Source organism: Aethina tumida, chromosome 5 (assembly GCF_024364675.1).
Source record: "Aethina tumida isolate Nest 87 chromosome 5, icAetTumi1.1, whole genome shotgun sequence".
Lineage (NCBI taxonomy): Eukaryota > Metazoa > Arthropoda > Insecta > Coleoptera > Nitidulidae > Aethina > Aethina tumida.
The window spans coordinates 28,286,231-28,303,980 of record NC_065439.1 but is presented as its reverse complement, the minus strand read 5'-3'; the positions used below and the strand labels follow the sequence as shown (position 1 = coordinate 28,303,980).

Sequence of the window (17,750 nt, the reverse complement as noted above, 5' to 3'; positions counted from 1 at the left end):
TAAATAATAATAAATAGAATATTTAGAAAAAAAGGTATGGAAACCTATCTTAACTTAAACTAACCTATTTTTGTCGGAAAGTTTTCAAAAATAGAATATTTTCAAAAAAAATAATGTGTAACATAATTTTTCAATTGTTGAAAAAATAGGCATATAATATGAAAAAAATTAAAATTAATTAAGAAATATTAATTTTTTTACTTGTTCAAAATATACTCCTTATTAATATTTAAAAAAAATGTCACAACACAAAATATCTCAATAAATAAATTATCAGATATGGCAACGTTGTAAGAGTTCTTGACAGTAATGCGCTTGCGCAACATAATTTCTGTCCACTATAATGTAATTTTACCAAGATATGAAAGGTGAAGCAGAGGATTCCTGACGTTTGGGTATAATAATAATAATAAGGTATTTAGAAAAATTACAAACTACAATAGTTATAATATATTTATTTATTATATTTTTGTACTTCTATGATATTATCATAACATTTAAGTATGAAATTAAAAATAAAACAATACTTACGAATGATTTTTTTATTATTTTCATTGAATGGGTAAATATAATAAAAATTTCAAATATAAATATGTACAATTGGACAATAATCATAATAATTTCTAGGTAAAAATATTTTACTTCTAGTATCGAGATCTTACACAAATACATGCATTGGAGTGTTGTCCTTACATTTCTGTCATTTTATATTGACAAGGAGAAAAATATACAAAATAAATAAAATTATTCAAATTTATTACAATTTTTCGTGAAAATTTACAAAAACAACGAAATAACTATATATGGTCCATAGTTAAAATTATAATAAATTTGATAGACTAGGACTATTTATAACAAATACACCATATATTATATAAGTTTCTAAATATATCACAAATACTCAAATTTATGGTCTAGCAACCAATTTCTTTTTGATTTTCGTGGATTCACAAAATCACAAATGACCATCAACGATGTTATAATTAGCAATATTTACAATTTCAAAATTAGTTTGTGATATTGTTAATCCGAAATTTAATATCAAATAATAGAAAATTTTAAACAACATGATGTTGTGCTAATTATTATTAAAGTTACATCAATTTATGCATTTTCTATATTTTTACATGCATAAATCGACCATGATTGTCATAACAAATTGCTAACAAGAAGCTGTCGTATTTTCACAAATATATACATAATTAAAAATATACACACCAGAAACGTAAACAAATATGCACATTTATTTACTTATTCAACCTCAAATGACATTTGTTTGGAAAACAAATATTGCTTTTATCATATTGTGATTAATAATCGTTTTGTTTTAAATTTAATTCAATAATTTTATTTGTTTGGGAGGTTGAATTGTATTAAATTTACATTACACAAGTTTGCTAATAGTAGTAATCAAATAATGTTTCAAAATATAATTTTCAAATATTCTTCTCAATTTACATGAGTTAAACAAGACGCATAGACAAATATATCTACAAATAAAGCAGTTACAAATTTACACATATCGATTGTGCATATTTATTAAACTACAAATTGTTATTGCTTCACTTTGTTTACTAAATATTATTAGAATAAAAATGTTCCTCTAAAATATTACAGTCCTTATAAGAATATAGCATCCTTTTCCATTTTATACGAATAACTTCACAGATAATCATCATGATTGTTTCTTAACAATAAATATTATTAAAATTATTAAAGCTTGAAAGTGAGAGGATTTTTTTTTGATTTTCACAATCATAAGATTCAACTAGAGGTTTACTTATCATTATTTAATATTATTAATATTACTACCACACGAGACTTTGTGCATTGAAGTGGAGGAAATTGAAAAATTCAGAATTATTATTTCGAAGATTGAAGTGATGTGTTTTTTGGCACTAAAAAATTTCAAGTGCAAGTTAATATTAAAGTCGGTTTTGCAGTTCGATGCAAAATTTTTAATATGTACTTATTACGTAATTAATTAAATGTTACAAAATCGTCTGTAAAAGAAATTGTTTTCAAAATTCAAAATATCGGATAACAATAATAATTTGGTCCTCTTGTACGAATTAAAGGTTTTGTTAACCTTTAAAAAGGGAAACGAGAAATAACAATTATTATTAAATAAAGATCGAATACTTATCACAAATGAATAAGAAAAAGTCAACTACTAGGGGACAATGCGTCCCTAATTTGACACATTTATATTGTATATATCTAGATATTTTCATGATTAATCCATACCGCCAAATCATTTTTCTATGGTTCCGTGGCCAGTGCATAAATATTATTGTTACTTCATATGGAAGATCATAATGCCTAGTATAGCGCCCTCATAATGTCATACATAGGTAGGTTGGGGTTTATAAAAGAAAAAGGCGAATGGACAGGGGCAAAGAGTCCAGCATCTCCATCCCGCATATGTGAGCACCCTGTTGGAAAGCATATATTGCCACTAAGAACGTCTAGGTTCCAGTTTCTGCGACATTCCAGTTAGCACTCGCTGATTATCAATCACTCGTAAGCACGAAATGTATGATTTTACTTCTCCTTCACTCTTTGGAGAGGGTGGTTCCAATACTGCAAACATGTTCAGGGTAATTACACAATAATATTAAAATAAAAGGGACTTACCTAAATGTCTACTTCTACAGAACCGTATAGTTCTCATTGTTTGAGCTAACATGTGCATTTTTTCAAAATTAACCAAACCATCTAGACAAGTTTTGTTGCCTTCATGAGTAAAAGTCATATCCTTGAGCAACAATGGCATAAAGGGGACAACTGGAGGTTGCAGTTTGCCCACGCTAACTCTGTAAGCTCGATGGTTCCTGCTCGGATCTATAAGGGATTCAAATTCGGTGTATAGCTTTCTGAACTTCGATGGGAGTTTATCCCAAGTGTTGGATAGTCTGGATACGGCAACGTTGCTTAGACCCATTACAATTGCACAGAAAGCGTTCAGATTTTGGTATTCCTTACAACTATAAATTTAGTTTAGTTAGAATAGATCTTATTTACAATTGGACAGACATTAAACATTTTATTTATATCTGTCATTACAATTACTTACTATGCGGCTAATTTAATGAATTTTCTAAGTATAGCCACTCGTTTGCTAAGACTGGTAGCCATGCAAATCTCGGTCACCACCCAAAACTGTATCTCATTAAATCTTCTAAGGAACACGTCCAGATTCGCTGTAATCTGTCCGAAATGATGTCGCCCGAACGTGTGATAGAGTAATTCGTATTCGTGGACGCACCTACAAAATAATGTTGAATTTTTTTCAATTAAAGTTAAAGTTGAGTCTTACCAAAACAGGTCCCAGTCAAATAGTGTCATGTAGTATGCTAATTCTTTGGTGCTGAAGAGCTCGATGTCGCCATCAATACCCTGAGTGGCCTCCTCTTGTTCAGAAAGACATGTCTAAAACATTTTGTGCTTTTTAATATACTTAAGTTTGATTTTCAACTGGTGTTGTATGTTAATTATTCATTTTTAAATTAATTAAAATTTTTTACCAGTGCATCCAAGTGGTCCTTTGGTGATACAAAAATTCTACCATTTATCGTCAATGCAGTCGGTATGCTAATGTCGTTGTCCTTAAAAGTTACTCTTTCTCCATTCGATTTAACTTCTACAAGTAACAATTCGTCTGTTGTCCTCATTTTGAGCTTATCCGCTGCCACCAACTGGGAATACTCTCTAATTAATCCAAGGTATATAAATTTATAATAAATTTACCTTTATCGTGTCTGCTGGCGTGTCAACAGGTAATCTCAGAGTGCAGTAAGTATGATCAGCACAATATACGCGGAATATAACTAAAAAGAGAGACATAATGTCAATTTTAGCTTGGCAATTCTAGAGTCTTGCTCAATAAAGTCAATAAATTAAAGAGATCAAAACTACGCAGACTTTGTGAAGTCTCTGATATCAGATTTATCTAAAGCTCTTTTTTCAGATGTGTAGTTTACGCCACAACTTTGTTAGGAAACTTTTAATACTGAAGTTCAACGTAGAAAGGCATTATGAGGGAGCAATATCTGAAAATGTCTAAAAAAATCGTATAAATGAACTTACTATCATCCTGAGGCATTATAATTGTTCTATTTGTATCATTTCCACTAAACAAACTTATCGGCTGTCCTAAAGGAGGCAGTTTCCATTTCTGACCTTCATGAGCTTTCCTGTCTTCCTGATATCTAATATAAATCAAAAATATATTTCCTTATTATAAATAATAGGTAAATTGTTTACCTTCGCAATTGCGACATTACATGATGCATGAGAGTTGCCTCCTCCTGAAGAGCATTATATTGAATAATGTCTTGTTCCAAACACGCTGCTAAATCCTCAAGAAATTCCACTGCTAAATCGTCTTCGAAAACGGGTTGCCTGATGGTCGTCACCCATCTGTACACGAATTGTATCACTCGCCGTTTACAGGCTAAAATGAACTCCCTGTCCTGGTTAGTGGTGTCTATTCTATAAGTAATTTTTATTAAGGAAAATAACAGATCATGGCAAGGTATTAAATTAGGTAGTATAAAAAAGGATATTATTTATCTAATTCTTCTATAAGCTGATGAGTGGGGATGAACACAATGTGTGTAAGAAGAAAGTCGTCTAAAAAGGGGTCTTGGGCCGTGGTAATTATAAAGTTATCACCACCCCCCATTGTGCCCCTTCCGTCTAATCTGGTTTCTAAAAGATGCTCTAACATTTTTTGCGGAGTTCCCGCCATCACAGTATATCTGAAATTTAATACAAATCATGTGAATTTAATCATGATTCAATATTATTAGACAATTCGGTAAAAAATTTCGGTACTTACTTAAAATGGGAAGAAAAGACTTGTTTGGTTGTAGCGTTGATTTTTTCCAATATAAGAACGTCTTTACCATGTTCCTTTAGTCGAACGGTGTTGGCTTCGACGTCTCGAAGTATTCTATTAAAATTTTCCTTGTCAACACGAAGGAAATGACAATTGTTTTCACGGAGCACTATAGTGGCAGCTCTACAAGTACAAGTACATAAATTTTATAACTAGAGCCCTTTTCAGAGTATAATACCTTGGGGCATCGTTTATAAGGGCCAATTTTCCAAAATCATCGCCTTCGTGTAAGGTATTTACTGTACCTTTACCATGAATCACAACATCTACTGATCCCCTTAAAATTATATACCACGATCTACCTTCATCTCCCTGATGGAACACTAAAATAATATATTTTATGTTTAATATTTATTTACTGTTCAATAATATCATTTTCCTCTTAAATATAGATGCTGATCAATAAATATATAATCTTCTAATACATGTTTACTTTCAGACTAATATAAACACGAAGGTTCCCCAAAATCCCATCGAAGCGCAAAAGGTTGATACTGACCCAAAAATAACATGTCCTGAATTATTTATGTCCCCGTTTTTATCTCAACTTCGGTGATCAAAAAGGTGCTTTTTGTTATATTGTGTGAAAACCAAAACGCCTTTTTGAATAATAAAACGATTTTTATGCTTTTAATGTGATTTTATTTTGTTGTAGTTAATCAATTTTAATTTAACTTCAATTGCTGCTACTGTTAAAATATTTAGAAGCCAACGAAATTGTGTCTTTCTCATAAGTCTCCTATTTAAATGAGATACAAATGGAAAATCCGTGTTGTAATACGGCTTTAGCGCCGGGGGTTTATTAACATAATTTTATTACTTATATAATAACCTCTAATAAAGATAAGGCCGAGATTTAGACCAGCATCTTTGAATCTGTGTAAAAGTCACCCTTCGCTCTCTTACTTTAATATTTATAACTTTAATAAAAAATAGGATATTTGCAATAATATCAGATATCTTCAGCCCAAATTCGAAGCTAATAAATTGAATTTACGACCCACTAATGTTATTAATATTCCCCGTATACACTGTAGTAATAAGAGCCAGGGAACAGGATAATCTGGGCTAAATAATTTATTACACCCGTTATGAAGTTTAAGTTTCAGCTCCGTTTTGCTGACACTAAACTTAATGCTTGGTATTAAACTTCCCATAAACTCATAAGATCACTCACGTGTGATGTAATAGACTTTGTTTGGCTACATAGCGATTGGTCGCAATGTCGGATGCCCGAAACGGAAATATCCGAGCGCATTCGAGTCGACGTCGTAAGTGCGTGCCGGTAACTTATGCGCATGCTCATGGAGCATGTGTGGAGCGTGCAGCTGGGGTGGGCTACGGGAACAAAAAATTACCCGGAGTAAATATTAATAATTTCCTTATTGCGGGTTCTGACCTTTCCAGCATCCGACATTTCGAGTATTCGGTATGTTCCCCTTTTGTACTATAAGTTTATAATAATGTTGTCCTCTAGAAATTCGAAAAAAATACTTACACACTGTGCTGGCTCTCGGATGGGCTTCAAAAACTATTACGGAAGCCAATTCCCTCTTGACCGAGTTCGAAAGATGCGCCAAAGCTCTGATGTGCAATAACTCTTCGTATATAGTCTCCTGATCGTCGACCGTCCTTTCGTGACTCCTGAAAACGTTATTTGTAGCAATCTATTGGTGAATGCAAAAGAATCGTACTGTTTTCTCATAATCATTCGAAGAAACGCATCTGGACCACGATGTATTAAGACTCCCAAAGATTCTTGGAGTTGCTCTTCGGCGGTTGCCACGTCCTCGAGGGGAGGTAACACAGTTGGACCCTCTTCATCCTGCCAGAATCTGTACAGGAAGCATTTATCCTTAAACGGTTGCTCCTTGTTAACTGAAATCACATTATCGAATTTAATGCACGAAGAGTGTGAAGCTAAACTTAATTTAAAGCTTCCTGGTTATCTATGCAAGCCATCAAGCTCTATAAAACCCGAGGGTTCCTATAGATATAGCCTTAGAAGCGACAGGTGTTTTTTATTTAAAATATATGCTCTTAAAATCTGCCTGGGACACATTATCAATCTTTATGGAACTTTAATTACTGCCGTTAAAGTTTACGTAACTTTTATCAGGGTAACTGCGGTCGCATAAGGATGATAATAAATCTCTGGACGATATCGATTTTACTCTCATTAAGTAAATAAAAATCAACGACTGAGCGATCAGGAAAAAGGCGTAATCAGATATTTGTATTTCGTTAAGATGGCGTTTTAAGTGGAAAGAATGCTGATTAATTCGATTTTATTTGGGGTTATTTTATTTGTTTCTTTAAGGGTTCAATATCTGATGCAAAGAATACAATTTGTTTGCTTCCTCAAAGTTAATTATAGTGTAAATTTAAAAAAAAAAATGAGGTGCTGTAAACCATATTCAATGTCAGATTGTCATAAGATTAGTCTACGCCATCTCATTTCATACTTCACTTAAAAACGACACGGAAGAAGCCACGTAATGTGCAATGACATTTCGACAGTTTTCCGGGAAAAACGACTCACCGTTAGCCCCTAATGTTCCACCAACCCTCTCCCCAGGGTTAATTTAAATATTTTGCGTGGCGCACACACGTTTGTCTGGTGTTTGGGAGTTGTTCGTGGTATGTTTAATCAAAAAATATATACATTCCAGACGCGAAGCCAGTTTAAAATTACCGAGAATAAGAAGTTATGGGGGGCAGACATGGGATGAAGGCGAAATATCGTGCAATGCGGCTTTGTACATGTTTCGCTTGGTCCCCAGACCTTTGTCTGTCCTGGAATTTATTTATTTCGTTCATGGAGCATCGGAGTTCGACGCAATTAGGATCTGGTGGACCAACGAATCATGAAATGGGATAAGATAGGAAAGTAATTTGAGGCTATTGTGAACGTTTTACAAACAATAGACAAGTGGGCTAATTTTGAGCGTGTATGCTAACTCACCGTGAGAAATAACACCCTCTTCCAACAACGCTTGCCACATACCAGCTGCTTGAGCTCTGGTATGGACACTGGGCGAAAGATTCAACATCCAGTCCACCAACTCAGTCCCTGGGGCACATCTTCTCACCAATCGACCTGACACCTTTCTGTCTTTTAAACAAGTATTTTGAGCTGTAAACAAAACAATTCTAATTACAAAATCCACCGCTTAAACCATGCGTATAATTTCAATTTACTCGGTCTGTTGGGAATTGACGAAGTCCTTTGTGAAAATTAATATTTATCGAGGTCTTCAATCGTACGTTCAATATGAACATTTCTGGCCACTTACCGAATTTAATATTTACTTCCGTTTGGAGGGTCCGCTTTATAATTAATTCCAGCGAAATTTTATTAAAATTTTTGGAATTTATGATTGACATATCCTAGTAACCATAAAAGGCTCATAAATAATTAAACGAGTTTAAAGTGACTGAGATGAAACTTCTTTATAAATAATGCATCAAAGCAATATTAAAATAAGGAGACATTAAATTAATGAAATATTATTTTGTGCGTATATAATTTTAAAACTACCACGAATTAATGATAATTTTATAGTATTTTCAATGAATTTATTATGATTGACAATAAATAAATCATAACATATAGACTTACATAGTAGCAGAGTTCTAAGTGACCATCCTATTCTACCTATCAAAGTGCTAGGTTGTTCAGTTATAGGTTCAGCAGGATTAGGCTGATCAGGTGACATTGATCTTCTTGGAGGTGGTGAAGCTGGTTGTTGCATACTGCCCTTTGAACTAACGCTACCAAAACCTAAAATTAAAGATTAGAATAAAAAATCGGAACTATAATTTATTTTAGTTAAAACCAGAAGTGTCATAGGAAAAATAAATGTATAGGATGATTTTGACTGACTAAGCTAAACCACCATTTATATTAAAATCCAGAGAATCAATTTGTATTCGTATAAATTTACAGTTTAACATTTAAAACATTTACTTTTCTACTTTAATTTGTAATTTAAATGAGACGCCTTTAAATTGTCAAATATGTAAAATTTTATTGGAGAGCAACGTAATTATTTTATTAAAAGCACATTTAATTGAAAACTTGCAATAAACTGTCTAAATCATTTTGAATTTATAATCGTGGAATGGCAGTTAAATATTATAAAATATAATTTAAAATATATTAAATTTAACATGATATAATGGACATATATTATTGTTAATACCTTAATCACTTTACACAACATCCAGTTAAATGAATTAAACATTTTATCAGTACTCCAATCTAGGAATTTAGTGTAAATCCAACCATATGATATCTGATCAACTATCGCAGAAATCCCGATAATGCCTTATTAAGTCAAAAAAAATAAAACTTACAAGTTGAGAGCAGAATTGTGTCACGTAAATACCGCAATTGACCCTACTTAGTCCCACCGAATCTCCAAAGCTCCTCCGAAGACACTTTTCCACTAATGGACGAGATCGCGCAACGAAACCGTCCGCCTCACTGAACCACCGCCAGAAAAAATCATCCCAAAGTACACGGGCCACCACCCACAATCCACATACGTACATGGAAAACCGATACGAACCGGTTCGTCGGGAACTAATAAGGGTTGGAGCTGATAAAGTTCTTCCACAGAATGAATTGGTTTTACGACCAGTCATCGGGTCTTAGGGGCGAAAACTGGGAGATTAGTCACTCAATCAGCTGGCCCCAGGAATACGGAGAAACCTTGCACGCGATGCATTCCTCTGACGCCGTCCGTGGACGTGTGTTCGGGGGTGGAAAATAGATTTTTCATTATGTGACCCATGAAATGCGTCATCCTCGCGAGGCAGTAATTGGCTAATTAGTTTTGTGTGTGCGACAAATTGCAAATGACGTTTCGAAACACGTCTGCTCTCCATGCCGAATATGCGAATGGGGAAATAGGAGAATTAATAAAAACATGAATGGAGGATAATTACATAAAACATTTCTATCTGTATAAAGCATTCTTAAATAGAAAAAGAAATACTTTTGAATAAGAGTCCAATTGACTTTTTTATTTAATTTCCTTCTACTTCAAAATGTCCCTGTATCATTTAAAATAATATATCTCCAAACAGAATTTCTGGGGCGGAATAAATCCACGTGAATGTTACAAAGCATATATCAAACTGAAGTAATGATCGCACCCTTTTGCCAAGAGACAAAATATCAGAAGTGGAAAGAGAAAAGTCTCGTATATTTTATGATAGGGCCAGTGTTAGATATAAATGGCGGTTGGAAATATATCGCCTACAAAATCGGATTTAGAAACAATACCAAAAAATATGACAATGGATAATAAATAATTTTACGGACGAACACCAATTTCGTATGTACACTTGAGATGGCCAATTTATTACTCTCCAAATGCAATTTGAAAAATATATAATATAACAACTCTATGAAAGCTGACAGAACCGAAAATAATTTCATATTGATGCACGGATCCTTGTCCCCTAATAAATTATCAATTTTCACAGTAATATAACTCCTATAATAAATATACGTCAAAATTATTAACTGACGCCTGGTTGGACGCTATAATTTCGATTTGCCAGTGAAAGCCCAATGAAATGACAAATGTGATTTTTTATCACAGTTCAACCAACGAATCGTATATAATCTATTTTAACACACAAATAAACACTAGCAAAGAGAATTTACAAAAAATATCTTTATTATGTGGGTGGTAGCTAAATAAAATTTTCATATATAACTTTTTTTTTGTTATTTTTCTGTCAAATAACTGTGAACACATTTTAATAGACTTGTTTTAATTGTTTAATGGTTTAACGAATCAATAATATCATAAATATTTAAAAAAATGAGAGTAATATTACCCTTAATTCATATTTAAATTAATATTCATATTTATTCAGAGATTTTAAATAAATTAATTTTGTAAGGGCAGGGTGTTAATTAATTCCAAATTGTTAACTATACTTTTTCATACATAAATATTTTATAAAAATCTAATAAATAATCTATTTTAGGAACAGAAGATTTATACGTAGAAATCTGTAATTACTTTAGGTGTCATCTCTTGTTCATTAGATAAATTAATTCCAAATTGCTAACTTTACTCTTTTCACACACAAATAATTTATAAAAATCTAATAAATTCCTGCTTAGTTGAATCATACAGTTTCTATTGTTGGAAAAGAGGATTTATACATAGAAATCTGTAATTATTTTAGGTGCAATCTCTTGCCCATTGTATAAATTAATTCCAATTTATTAACTATTACAGATTAAGTAGACAAAGCAAAAAATATGTATTCGACTTACTTACAGTTAACCATTATGTCACTTTTTGGACACCATCATCAAAGTATCTAATTTAAAATGGTTGACTTTCATTTCGGTTAAAACAATTCACATAAATTTCCCAAAAGTAGTTTTGTGAGCCAACCTATTCCCACGTATTTTCGTTTGAAAATAAAATTCAATTTTAGTATTGAAATCGAATGGCGCTGTTTAGAATTGCTACTACCGTTTAATCAAACACTCAACTTTTTTCAATTTACGGTCGGAACTATTTCTGGTAAACGATAGATGTATTATATATTTCAGAGGTATTCCGAGTTAGAAACTTTCCAGCCAAGAAAGGGAAGTTCAAGCGTACATGGGTGTGTCGTGATCAAACAAAAACTTATCTCACTCGCTGCGATACAATGACCTAAGTCCTGGATGAGTATCTACAAGTATATTCAAATACCAAAGACTTTTCCTGTTATTTTTGTTTAACACCTTTTCCTACTTAACATTTATAAATTACCAGAATACTTCAATGTGGGTATTGTAGTACAAAGAATCTTTTAAATCCCACTGAGAAAGTTAATTGATGCAGTGACGCGTTCGAGGCGCATTCACAACGAAATGGCACTATCAGATTTAAAGGCACAGACAAATGCAGTATTGGACTTTTACTGAAATTTCATTCTGTTTCATTCAAGCATTTAAACGACGTTTATTTCAGGCAACACAGAATGCGTGCCAGAGATACGTCTGACAAATGTATTCTATTATTTTTAAGGATCGTCTACAAACTTACAATTGTCATGAGGATTATTCTCGAGACGCATTATTTCAATGGATTGTTCAATGGGGCTTAGAACATGTGTGGAGTCCATTGTGGGAACACTATTATATAGAACTAAACACGGCAACTCGATACAAGTGGTTTGTTAATTTCGATATTGATTTGTTGTTGCTCGAGGTGTTTTGTAAAAATTTCGATTATAGGTGAATTGGGCAATTAATTGAACAAATGCGTATTTTGTGGGTGCCATTGAAGCGTCTGCATTGCTGCCAAAGTTAAGATTAGTTTTGATCAACTTTTAATAGGAATATGCAGCTTCAATTAAAGCCACGTAATTGATTAATTTGGCTTTTATAGTTCTTGTGAGTTTTAATGAGAAATAATATTATAAAAGTAGTATTAACTAAAGTAGACTTTAGTATAAGTAATTTATGACTATTTAGAACTTTTTTATTGCTTTCACTCAAGTGCAAATTTTATAAAAATCCAATAAATTTCTGCTTATTAGTTGTTTCAAGTACCATTTATCCAAAAGAGGATTAATACATAGAAATCTATAATTATTTTAGGTGCCATCTCCTCTTCATTGTATAAATTAATTCCAAATTATTAACTATAATTATTTAATACATAAATATTTTATAAAAATCTAGTTTTTACTCAACTGCAAATTGTTTTATTCACACAAGACTTAGTTTAACAATGGGCAGTAATCTATTTAACAGGCAAACAATTGCGAATAAAATCATTTGTGATAAAAGCAAAGCAATCAACGCTTAGTAAATATTTGCGACGTGATTTAAGATACATGCACCAACTTGAATACAGCAAACAATGCTTATACACGTTTGATTTTTTGTAATTACCGTTAAAGTTTATAACTGCGAACAAGCAATACAATAGAACTCAGCAGGCAAAATAAATATTGAGAGGACACATTTTAAAAAGAATATTTTACATGATTTCCCGAGTGTTTCGCAAATGCATTCAAGAAACAATGTTTTTGCAACAATTGTGTTACGCTCTTTTTACTCCTTATATTTAGATTCCAGGAAAGTTTTCTTATTAACACATAATAAGCAGTTTCCTGTTTAAATTGTTTTATATTAAATCTGACTGAGAACTATAAATAAACAATTTTAGTTTATTATTATAGTTATATAAATATGAAATGTGTATCAATAATTGTAAAACATTGATGTTCACTCACCATTTTTCAGCTTGCAATTGGAGACCAGTTCGTTCATAAGCTCCTTGTTTTTCTGAAAACCACAAATAAACCACATTTAATTCCCGGAAACAATCGACGTTTCACAATTGAAAACGGGAAATGACCAAAGCACCGTTTTCCACGGCTGTCAATTTTTTTTTCTTGCTCTGACTGACCCCTATATTTTGACGTTACACTGTTTACCACAGCGAGATAATTTATTTGCCAAGTTTCATTAGACGAACTTATAAATGGATTGACATTTAAGTGTCTACCAACGAAATAGATTAACAACGAATTAAAATAGATATAAATCCAATTGCAACGATGAAGGTTTTCTTTTCAATTAGTCTTCATGGGTTAATTAAAGTGTCTTAAATTTTAATCTGTTTTCTGATATAGAAAAGTAACAACTAATTAGATAATTTTGGAAAATGGAGCAATTAAATGCCTTTAGAATTTTACAAAATAAATAGTTAATTTAAAGTCATCCAATTATTCACATAAGCACATTTAAAATCAATATCGTCTGGTAAAATTAGACGTGAACCTTTTGTTAGTTTTCACAAGGTAAGTCTTCCAAAAACATCATTACCGTGTTTGCTAATTATGTTTTCATAGTCACTTTACTTTGTTGCTTGGCTCTACATGTTTCTTTGTTAGTTTTGAATATTGGCACAATTAAACATGTAAAAATATACAGCTTATATTTTCAATATTTTTTAATAAATTGAAGAGAATAATAGAGAATACAACACTCTTTAATTTGCTTTGTTGCTTTATATATTTAGTTAAAAACAAGTTGACAAAAGAGCCCTATTCGAATTGTGAATCTTGATTTGCATGCACTTAAAATTTTATACATATTAATCAGTCTGTGCCACACACACAAAGCGCAGACCATTCAATTTTATGCAGACCACACGATGATTTTTAAAAAAATGATGTCATGAATATGTAACACCTGCATGTAATGTGGTTTGGTGATATGCAAAATTTTATGATTCGTATTTGCGTTCCAAAACGTCAAAATGCACCGACCAATTAAGAATGAGTGTTTAGTAATTATGTCAATGTTACCTCCCAAATGAGCTTAAAGTCGTGTTGTTCGACTCGTAAAAGTTCGCATGTCGTTTGAGTGGCAACCGTTGTGTCCCTGGGTAGATCTTGGAGAATGGACTCTCCAAATGTTGCTCCCACGCCCAAGGTGCATATTGTCACTGGATTCTGGAACAACGAAAATAAAACTCTTTAATTTACACGCTTTTATTTAAACAATTTTAGTTGAAACGATTTAAATAATGGGCATTTTTATCTAAATTAAACGTGCAAATGAATAAAAAACAAATTGGATTTTCTCAACATTCTATTATAAAATGGAAATTATTTTAATTCAATTAATTAATTAAAACAAAACAAACGAAACAAACTTTTAATGGAATATAAGCACATACTATAAATGTTGCAATGTATTTTTAACTGGATTAAAATAACTTTTTCTTTATTAATAGTGGGTGAATGAATGAATTTATTTTTTAGTTGAATTTACAGTATTGGCAGAATTTATTTTAATATATTATACCTTAGCAAATAATAATTTTTTGTATTGTTTAGCTCTAACTTTCGAAATTATTTTTTTTATTACAGCTATTTAATAATCTTTCAGCAACTGTATAAATTAAGAAAGATCAAAGTAGTAAGAAGGATTTAATATAGAAACCTGTAACTTGCTGGTGTCCGACTACTATCCAATAGATGGCGCTATGAATGAATGTTAAATTTAATTCATAGAATACATGGAACAAATTTTAGTTTTCCACTTCTAATAAGAATGTAAAATGTGAATAAAATTACTCAGTTCACTTAGGTGTTCTATGTAAAACTATTATTATTGTCAATTTTGTAGGGATTAATGACATTTAGTAAAAAGTTGCTCTAATTTTTATAGAATTATTATTAAAACAAGAAATATTCATAGATATGTTTGTATACAGTATGTTCATATTTGGTATAAATTACTAATTATTCGAAAGTTACGATGTAACTGAAACAATTTCACATTGCCACACAAGTTGAACTCGTGTAAAACAGTTAATAAAACAATTTTCACATTGTTACGCGATAGAATTCGTCAATTCGACCGCAACTAATGATAAAATAAATAACTCTCCACGTTCCACGGCTCAATTAAAGTCGATTTATTCATTTTACATTTCCGGTTATCGGGGCGCCTGGCAATATTGCAAACATCAGGGCTGCGGCTACACGGAGCGGGCCGGAACCCCGGGCCACGTCTGCAATCTGAAATTGTTACAACGGGGACCGTATCCAACGTTCATACTTTCGTGCACACATCGGAATTTCGTCCGGAACACGACAAATAAAAACAGGCGCATTTTATTGACCACCTTGTTGAGTCAACAGGGGGAATATGTCCTGTTTGCAGTGACCCGGAGGGCGGAACGGCAAATAGTAATCACGCACGAGACGCTACTGGATATCGTCTGACTGGGGGAACCCGGGAATAAACGCACGTCGTAACCAAAGGCTTTTTTACCACTTTTCACACTTCATTTTGTTATTTTAATTGTTCTCGTCGATCGTTTGTTCCTGTGTGTGTGGTTTTGTTGTTCGACTGAGTTCACTCATTATTTTCTAAATTGAAATGATCATTAATTCGTTTGTATAATTTGGAGAGTTGTGGAAATGAAAATTTGGACCTCTATTTATAAACAGTGACAGAGATTTTACTGAAAAAGGATCAATTCGTTTCAGTTAACCCCATTCATAATTCTAAATAAATAAATTACTCATTCATATTGTACATGAATAAAAATTATAATGGTAAAATGGAAAAAATGTACAAAATGTACAAAATGGAAAAAATGGAAAAATAGAAAAAAATTAAAAAATGTAAATAATGGAAAAAATATGAATGAATATATTAAATGATAATAATACAAGACAAAATTTTTTTATTCGTGTTAATGAAGGCAAGAGGGCACTGCTAAATATTGTTTTCCAATTTACCATGAACCGGATAAGTTTAAGTGAGTTAAAATTACTTAATATTTAATATTTTACCACGGAAAATTTAATCTGGGCACAATTTTTAAGCTGATCATTTCGCAAAACCAACATTAAATTAACGATAACAGCCCATCTAAATTCATACTTTTCGTGAAATATTCAGTTAAATCTGTGGCGCCACAATGAAATAAGAGCTTTAAAACATTCCCTATGCCATCGGATGAAGCGGCCAGAACGTTTTAATCGAAATGTGGAAACGTTCGCCGGAAGCGGACGCACGCTGCAACTCGTTTTGCTCTAAACCAAAACGGATTAAATCATGCATTTGAGAACAGGTGTAAATTAGATATTCATACGCCGACAATTAATAACGCCCCACCTCCGTATAATTACACGAATATATTGCTTTACAACGTTAATAAATTCACAAAATTGCTGTATTTCCACATTTAAATTACATCGCATTGAACTTCGGCGAAGTTTTGTCAGGAAAATGTGATTTAAGTTTAAGTTAGTATTTAAACTGGTGTTTGTATTTAAACGAAGGAATATTAGGTGCCAGCATAAAGTGTCTCGGATTGAAATATTTCGACAGTGGGGGAGAATTTTCTTGACAGTTTACACACACGTAATATATTCGGAGCAATATTAAGACAGACATGTTTCATTGAGGTTTTATACTGTTGCCCCAATTCCACTTTAAATTACAAAAAAATGTCAATCCAACTTGGTTAAATACAAATTGAAATCGTATATCAATTTATCCAGTCAATATAATAATGCATTAATATTATTACATTTTCATGTTGTTTGTATTGATTTTGTTATTATAATATGTAATATTACTTGGGTTAATTATTTTTTAACTGTATTCATTTCCTATTATTGTTACATCCATCCAAAAGTGGTTAATTGTTTGAATTCTCGGAGATCTGGATAATGGCTTGAAGCTGAAACTTTCTGAAACTGTATTTAAAAAAACTTACGAAACATTTCAATGACTATTTTCTACTAATTGCTTTATGAAAAACTTACTCAAAGTGAAATTTCTTAACACAGAATTTTTTGACATAAGTTTGCTTGTAGAATGTTTATCTCGTACCTAATATTTTAAAATGAAAAATAAATTCATATTCATAAATAAACTCCGCAAATGTAGTATTTTTCAAAGAACAGATCCATTTAATGATCTTTTGATGCTCGACCATTGTTATTTAATTTATACTTCAATAAAAAGAAGTAAGACACCTGAAGAAACTTTTAATCTAGCCTAACTAATTCAAAATATTTACCAAAGTTTTAGACCAATTTTAAGTTACCGTCGCAATTAATCTGGAATATTTGCCTTCGGAGCATCGGGAGCAAAAATGGGAGACCGGCCCCCCGTAAACACCGGAATTACAAATTAAAATCCGTGTAAGTTTTAATTACCGCGAGGAATTAATATTTCAGCGCCGAGCGTTCTCAACGCCGCGACAATTTCCGACTTTAATCCATTCGCCTCGGCGGCGGTACGTCATTTTTACTTAAAACAAATACAAAGAGTCCC

General features: G+C 32.0%; 1 protein-coding gene across 2 annotated transcripts in view; it reads right to left on the bottom strand.

Moving 5' to 3' along the window:
* Positions 1 to 527: 527 nt before the first annotated feature.
* LOC109609621 (rap guanine nucleotide exchange factor 4) overlaps positions 528 to 17,750 on the bottom strand; it is a 71,895-nt gene continuing 54,672 nt past the window's right edge. For both annotated transcript variants that reach the window (XM_049967790.1, XM_049967791.1), the window contains 17 exons: positions 14,252 to 14,398; positions 13,172 to 13,223; positions 8,526 to 8,687; positions 7,869 to 8,039; positions 6,598 to 6,781; positions 6,402 to 6,547; positions 5,082 to 5,226; positions 4,844 to 5,026; positions 4,569 to 4,763; positions 4,267 to 4,500; positions 4,090 to 4,211; positions 3,751 to 3,830; positions 3,528 to 3,698; positions 3,320 to 3,432; positions 3,077 to 3,268; positions 2,638 to 2,987; positions 528 to 2,583 (listed from right to left, as the gene is read on the bottom strand). In XM_049967790.1, coding sequence (XP_049823747.1) covers positions 2,459 to 2,583; positions 2,638 to 2,987; positions 3,077 to 3,268; positions 3,320 to 3,432; positions 3,528 to 3,698; positions 3,751 to 3,830; positions 4,090 to 4,211; positions 4,267 to 4,500; positions 4,569 to 4,763; positions 4,844 to 5,026; positions 5,082 to 5,226; positions 6,402 to 6,547; positions 6,598 to 6,781; positions 7,869 to 8,039; positions 8,526 to 8,687; positions 13,172 to 13,223; positions 14,252 to 14,398 — 2,772 coding nt within the window. In that variant the 3' untranslated portion in view covers positions 528 to 2,458. The remainder of the gene's footprint in view (positions 2,584 to 2,637; positions 2,988 to 3,076; positions 3,269 to 3,319; positions 3,433 to 3,527; positions 3,699 to 3,750; positions 3,831 to 4,089; positions 4,212 to 4,266; positions 4,501 to 4,568; positions 4,764 to 4,843; positions 5,027 to 5,081; positions 5,227 to 6,401; positions 6,548 to 6,597; positions 6,782 to 7,868; positions 8,040 to 8,525; positions 8,688 to 13,171; positions 13,224 to 14,251; positions 14,399 to 17,750) is intronic.